At 35.2% G+C, this 6,931-nt stretch overlaps 1 protein-coding gene across 3 annotated transcripts; it reads left to right on the top strand.

Moving 5' to 3' along the window:
- The first annotated feature begins 291 nt into the window (after nucleotides 1–291).
- On the top strand, nucleotides 292–4,554 carry LOC124384878 (tumor necrosis factor receptor superfamily member 6B-like). 3 transcript variants are annotated; one of them, XM_046847859.1, is made up of 4 exons: nucleotides 292–328; nucleotides 2,042–2,426; nucleotides 3,472–3,648; nucleotides 3,777–4,554. In XM_046847859.1, exons 1-4 carry the CDS (start codon nucleotides 326–328, stop codon nucleotides 4,088–4,090), a joined length of 879 nt encoding a protein of 292 aa, XP_046703815.1. In that variant the 5' UTR covers nucleotides 292–325; the 3' UTR covers nucleotides 4,091–4,554. The 3 variants fall into 3 exon arrangements, with proteins under 3 accessions (XP_046703815.1, XP_046703816.1, XP_046703814.1); XM_046847860.1 differs by lacking the exon at nucleotides 292–328 and adding an exon at nucleotides 1,776–1,796 and having other exon boundaries at nucleotides 2,042–2,339; XM_046847858.1 differs by lacking the exon at nucleotides 292–328 and adding an exon at nucleotides 1,776–1,796.
- The last annotated feature ends 2,377 nt before the right edge of the window (nucleotides 4,555–6,931 follow it).

Below are 6,931 nucleotides of genomic sequence, written 5' to 3'. Positions count from 1 at the left end.
TGCAGTGTGAAGGTTGTGTGTGTATAGTGTGAATTTTACGTAAGTGAAGTGTAAAAGTTGTATGTATAAGAGGTTGTGCAAGGATAATGCTAGTACAGTGTAAACATGATTGTGCCCCCTACCATATATACAGTGGAATATGAGGGTTAAATGAGATCTGATCTATATGAGTATCTGATCGTGAACAAATGTTCATGATCAATTATTAATTCATTGTGGGCGTGGTCTCAGTGAGCCATCCCCATCACTTCCTCCAGGCTATGAGTAGAAAAAAAAGTGGTGGAATTTGTGCTGTTACTTCCCTCTTGTTCTAAACAGAGAAAACATGGTGAGTTTCTTTCAACTTTATTTGCTTTACACACACTCCTGTACATAGCACAGTATTAAATATCATTGAGTGAATTGTCATATCTCACTGCAGGTGATAAACATTTATTCTTATTCTTATTAAGTGGAATGTTTCAAAATAATGTATCATTTGTGAGATGTGAGATTTTTTACCAAATTATTTTGTTGTATTAACATTTTATTTAGAAATAAACGTATACATTCCTAGAACATTATAAAAATGTATAAAAAATACATATACAAATGCAAAAATGAGAAATATTAGATTAGAATTAATATAAAAGTTTACAAACCCCTGTTAAAATGGCAAGTTTCTGTGATGTGAATAAAAATGTACATGTAAAAAATTTACGTTGTTTTAGTTGTAAAAAAAATAAATAAATAATAATACACTTAATCTATCTTAGTGGCAGAGGTGTGCACACCCTTAAACAAGTACTTTGTTGAAGTTTCTTTCACGTGGGTAAATTTCTAGACCCATCAAATTGTAAGGAAAATCTCCTTGTAAATCTCCTGTTCACGGCCTACTTTAGGTCACCACAGATTATTATTATATATAATTATTTTAGATCTTTTATCTAATTTACAGATTTATATTTGGATTCAGGTCCAAACAGAAATTGCTTATTTCATGTAAGTCTTTGATTTTTGTTGATTTAGATGTATGTTTTGTGTAATTGCTTTATCCATGTGAGCTCAAAGTCGACTTCCCTGTCTAGCCAAGTGACTCCTAAATGCCCTTGCCACTTTGTGAGTAAAAACAAGGGTAGCAAAATAAGTGCAGATTTCTGTAGCAGTGTACCAACCTCATACAGTCAGGGTTGTTGTTTTTGAGCCTAATGCAAATTTTCCTGGGTTAGGTGTCTAGAACATACCACAATTAATTTTTTCTATTAAAATGTCTCAGTTTTTTCTACTGACATTTCAGATGCCACGTGGGCTACACTTGTACAATAATACAGGCTTGCAGGTTTTTACTGTGCACCATGTTGCATCTAATAAATGGAAATTCTTTTTTTATGTACCTCTCATGACCATCTGAGATACCATAGACACTTTATACAGTATTCTCTTTTTCCCCAGAAATTGACATTAAGGGTGGAAAAAGTACAGAGTTTAAAATCTTAAAAGCCAATAAAAAAAATGTTATGATGTGAGGGAGTGAATAGCAGTGCACAAGGAAAAAAATCTCTGCCAGTAAACGCACTGTGTAATTCGTGCTTTTGGGGTTCTGATATTATCGAGCAGTGATTCAGACTGCTCTGCTGATATACAGAAAAACAGCTTCATATATCAATTGTTTAGTAAAAATTATTGCTAAAATTTTATTTTCTTTGAACTCTTAAGAGTATGGTGATAAAGATCAATTTACCCACAAATTTATATTTATTCACACCCAGATTTCAGTAAATGATGACTACATGGTGACTAAATGAGGAAATAGCATGGTATGTGCTAAATTTTCCTGTAAATTCAGCCACTGCAGCTAATCTACTCTATTCACACAAACTCTGCCTTATTTTAAAGGCTGTTATTACTTTTGTTAAAAATGTATAGCAAGTTATTTGTTTTAACTTATGGGTATTTTTTAACCACTTTCTTTCACACAGCAATGTTAAAATTGTAATGTAATAGAAATTTGACCATATAGCATTAGATGTAAGCCAATACCACTTTCTTGTAATTTTTCCAGTTGCCCCCGATGGCCGTGTTTCTGCTCTTGGTGTCCACCGATGCCTCCATGGATAACGGTACCACCTTTGAGTATGATGACCCTGACACAGGCAACACACTGCTTTGTGCACTCTGTCCTCCGGGCACGTATGTGTCCTTACCGTGTAGTAGCACTCAAAACACTGTGTGTCTGCCATGTCCCAAGGAACACTTCACACAGTTCTGGAACTTTATGCCCAACTGCCTGTTCTGCTCCAACATCTGCGAGGGAAATCTAAAGGTTAAACATCAGTGTTCAGCCACACACAACCGAGTATGTGAGTGTAAAAAAGGACACTACTGGCAGGATGACTTCTGCGTCCCACATACAGAGTGTCCTCCTGGACAGGGTGCCAAAGTAATCGGTAATCAGAAACAGAGCGAACACAACCTCATTTTAATGGATAAATCTTTATAGACACACAAATATATGCATTACAGTATGTATAAAGACTCTGATAACTATTAAACCTTACTCACTCAGAAGTCTATCACAAGAATCAAGAATTGCATCAAGAAATGGAAATATTAACTCATATTGGGTCACAAAATGAGTTAATAATTCCAATTCTTAATGCATTATCAACTTTTGGGCCCCTGAAGTCAGGGAATTGAATCATTTTATTAAAAAAAAAAAAAAATAGATAACTATTTACAAATGTGATTTTTTTAAATATTTGATACGTTGGGCATTATGTTTATTTTATTACAAAAAAACAAAGACTGATTATTGAATTTGGAATGTCCACTCCTAATCATTATCATTCTTATCTTCCCCTAACTGTCACTTGAATTGCCATCCATAAGCACGCCGATGACAGTTTCAACACTATATTTTTTTGACATCTAAGAATACATACAGAAAAATAATGTTTGTGTATTGTATTGTATTCTGAATTTTTATATATATATATATATATATATATATATATATATATATATATATATATATATAAATATTGGAAAAACCTACCATATTGGAAAAATCTACCTAAACCCACCTAAAGCCTACCTAAAACCTACCTAAAGCCTGCTATTGACTGCAAAGCATAGATGACTCCAATAGGGGGCAGAAGACAGATCTCGGATTGCATCAGATAGGTTTTTGAGGAAAGTATTGTTAATGCAGGTGGTGCAGAGGTTTTAGAAACTCATGTATCAAATATGATACATTTGGCGTTATAGGGCTAAAACATTTACACACCCCTGCATATAGAGGATGTTTGCTATTTTGACCATTTTAGAACAATATGAAACACAATACACTTGATGCAGTCAAATTAATAACTATAAAATGTACCGGCTTCCATTTTTACAAAGCTGAACTGAAGAATTAATCAAAAATTGTTAAGGCAATATAAAAATATAATAACTACGTTATTGTACAGTCACACTGTTTGTTCTCCACAGGGACCATTCAGAGGAACACACAATGCGGGAAGTGTCCCAAGGGTACGTTTTCAGCAGTGACATCCTCCAGTGCTCAGTGTATAAAACACACAGACTGCGGGAATTTTTATGCTCTTCTTCCAGGCAGGAGGTGGCATGACCGCATCTGTTCCTCATGTGCTAACCTTACAGACAAAGGTAGGGTGTTTAGGTGTTATGGGTGTAAATAAATTAACATCAAAAGTGAAAATTTCATGTGTGTGTGTGTGTGTGTGTGTGTGTGTGTGTGTGTGTGTGTGTGTGTGTGTGTGTTTCCTCTCATTCAGACACAGGTGGATTAAAAGTACTCCAAGACATCTTGCCAGGATTTTTCTACCACCAGAATATCAAAATGAGGCAACTTAGGAGATTTGTTCAATTACTCAATGGAAAGGACAGCAGACGTCTATTAAGAGCCCTCCACACAAGAACACTGCTTCTTCATTACATCACTCAGTGGGCTGGAAATGCTCACAAACACCAGCTGAACGCTTTACCGAAAATGCTTCTCAGATCGGGTCTTAGAAGAACTGCTGAAAAGGTCCAGGACATGGTGAAGAGTATAGAGGAGAGGATATCTGTGTGTCAAAATATATACTAGCACAAAATATATAGTAGTACAAAAGATTTAAGGAATAAATTGTATGTTAAGTTATATCCTATATAAGCTGCTCATCAATTTACTTTATTCATTTTTCTTTCAAATTCCCCCCAAAAATGCACATCTTTCTCTAGTTCTTTTGAAACATATCCTTCAGTGCAATTAATCTCACAGAAACTCAGGTTTTTGTTCCGTCCTGTGTAATCAGTTCTCTTTGACGTGAAATTATTTTGGCACAAAAAGAAGAAAAGGAATGTTCTTGAGGAAAATTACTTAATATTCTCTCTCTCTCTCTCTCTCTCTCTCTCTCTCTCTCTCTCTCTCTCTCTCTCTATCTCTTTTTCTGAACTGAACACTGGCCAAGACACATTGTGTAGTAATAAAAGATAACAGTTACTCTCCTGTGTAATTAATTACAATCATTAAAAAGTTGAACTACCAAGCAACCTCTCACTGAACAAAGATTTTTACACTCAAACCATGTCTCTTTTTTGTCTCATGTTCTCAGGCTGACAGGAGGGGAGCCTGATGTGGTCTGGTTTTTTTTTTTTTGTGTCTCATTTAACAAAAGGTTTGACATATTGAGATGATGTCAGCTCGAGATTGTCAGTACTTGAAATTCACGATACAATAAGTATTTAAACTGTCCATAAATAGTCAAGTTGCTTTATTATCATTTACATGGGAGTTTATGTTATAAATGTTGTGCATCTTAATTAATTTTATTGTCAAGAAATTAGTTATATATTTAGATTTTGGTTTATTTCTTTTTGAAAATGCTTATTCAACATTACCAATTTAAATGGAATAATATCTGTTTGATTTAGGAATAAGAAAACATCATAGCATTTAGACTGTAGCTAGCTTTTATTTGCATTACAGAATAATAGGACAGGAATAGCAGAGAGAAATAAGAGGCAGAAACAGTGGGCAGAATTAAAGAGGATAAAAATAGCAAGAGAACTAGGAAGAAATGCACTAAGAACGTACATTGGGAACAGGAATAAGGGACAGTAATGGGACAAAGTAATAGTTTAAGTATAAGTGACCAGAATAAAGGGACAGGAATAAGAGCACAAAGAATTGGAAAAAGAAATAAAGGAGCTATAGGGGACAAGAAATGGACAGGTGGACAGAAATAAAAAAACTATAAGAAAACAAGAATGAGGGACAGGAATTAGTGGACACAGTTTTGGTTCGTCATTGTCCCTCAGTTTAAGCAGCATGTCAACCTCAAAAAAGATGTGGTTATTTAAACAGGATGTCATATATACAATTACAGGGAATTACACAGCCATTATTTTAGTTTTAAGCCTCCTATTTCTCCTGCATGCCGTTATTCAGCTCCTCGGCTCATCCTCCTGAAAGTCACAAACACTAGTCTGTTAGTTAGTTTACAGGAGGGGGAACTCCACCAAACGTCTCGACCAAACCCTTTTATTGCTCTTTGGAAGAGAAAGTGTTTCCAGCCCGGCCCAAGGCCACATTAAAAAAAAAAAAAAAAACGGAGGGACAAGTGAAAGTCGTTATATTTTTTGTGGGAGGAATTTCCCCAGGAAGCTGGCAAGCAGGACCAAAGCCAAAAGACCTTGCCAAGAAGCCGAGTCGCAGCAGACGGATGAGACGAGACACTTCTGCCCTGTCAGACGGTGTGATTCACCTCGCTGCCCTCTGCTACAGGGACACTTATTTATTTTTTTCTTTATTCACAATGCCTGGAAAGTTCCAGACATTTCAGACCCAGAGCCTGGACAAACACTGACACATGTTTTTTCAACCTTGTGAGTTTTCTTTTTCACTATCTGTCCAAAAGAATTTCTTTCTTAGTAGAACAGGAGCCTCAGTGTCCTCAGACTGAATGTCCTCAGAATGATACCAAAAGAGACATAATTTATCGGAGAAACATAGAAGAATCCAAATTCGAGACAAAATTAGACATTTATATCAAATGTGATTAGCTGTCTATAACAGCAGCTCTTACAGTCATTCAGGTTTATAGTGTTGAGCTCGGTTCTAATGTGTTATTGTTTCCATGGTAACACAACTTATTTAATCAACATCTGTGGAAAGAGTCTCCAGCATCATCACTACATGAAAGAGGTACGAGAGATAGGTATCTGTAACTTTTATTTTTGTGATATCATCAGTATTGAAACAAAATATATATTGTAGCAGCATCATGAAAAAAGATCCACAATCAGTGATAAACCAGGAACTAAAACTAAAAGCAAATAAACACATACAATTACATCTGTTAGATTACAAGTTCGATGATTTTAATGTGCCAATTAAATGCTTTAAATCATTAAATTGAGTTGTGCACTTCAGTAGTGACTGTTTTCTTTTTACACATTAATAATATTTTGCATTATTATTATAATAATTGCCATTAAAGCCATGTGAAAGATAAAAATTATGATTAATTTAATCCTCCTCATGAATTTTTCCTGGATCTCCTGCCATGTGGACGATAAACAGGACACTGATGTTTTCTTCTCTAATCTCTTAGAAAGAACATTGGCCTCCTATGTACATTAATTATGAATTTTAGTGTTTCTTTCTCGTTCTAATTGCATTCTTCTGCTCCAACTTTGGGCCAAGCATTCATACGGGAAATGTTTTGGAAGGTAAAAAGCAGGCATGACCTTGAGACTTTGCTTTTTTTAATATCATCTACATCAGGTCTTCCATCTAGAAAATTCATTTGAGATGAAAGTCAGTAAAGTTAAACATTCCAACTGACCACAAATGCTGGCATCGGTCCTACCAACACACCTCTCTAACACACAAATTCACCAGAGGAAATGACATGAGTGAGGACAAACACGCATGATTTTGGCT

The sequence above is a fragment of the Silurus meridionalis genome, chromosome 4 (genome assembly GCF_014805685.1).
Source record: "Silurus meridionalis isolate SWU-2019-XX chromosome 4, ASM1480568v1, whole genome shotgun sequence".
NCBI lineage: Eukaryota > Metazoa > Chordata > Actinopteri > Siluriformes > Siluridae > Silurus > Silurus meridionalis.
This window is presented reverse-complemented; position numbering and strand designations above follow the sequence as displayed.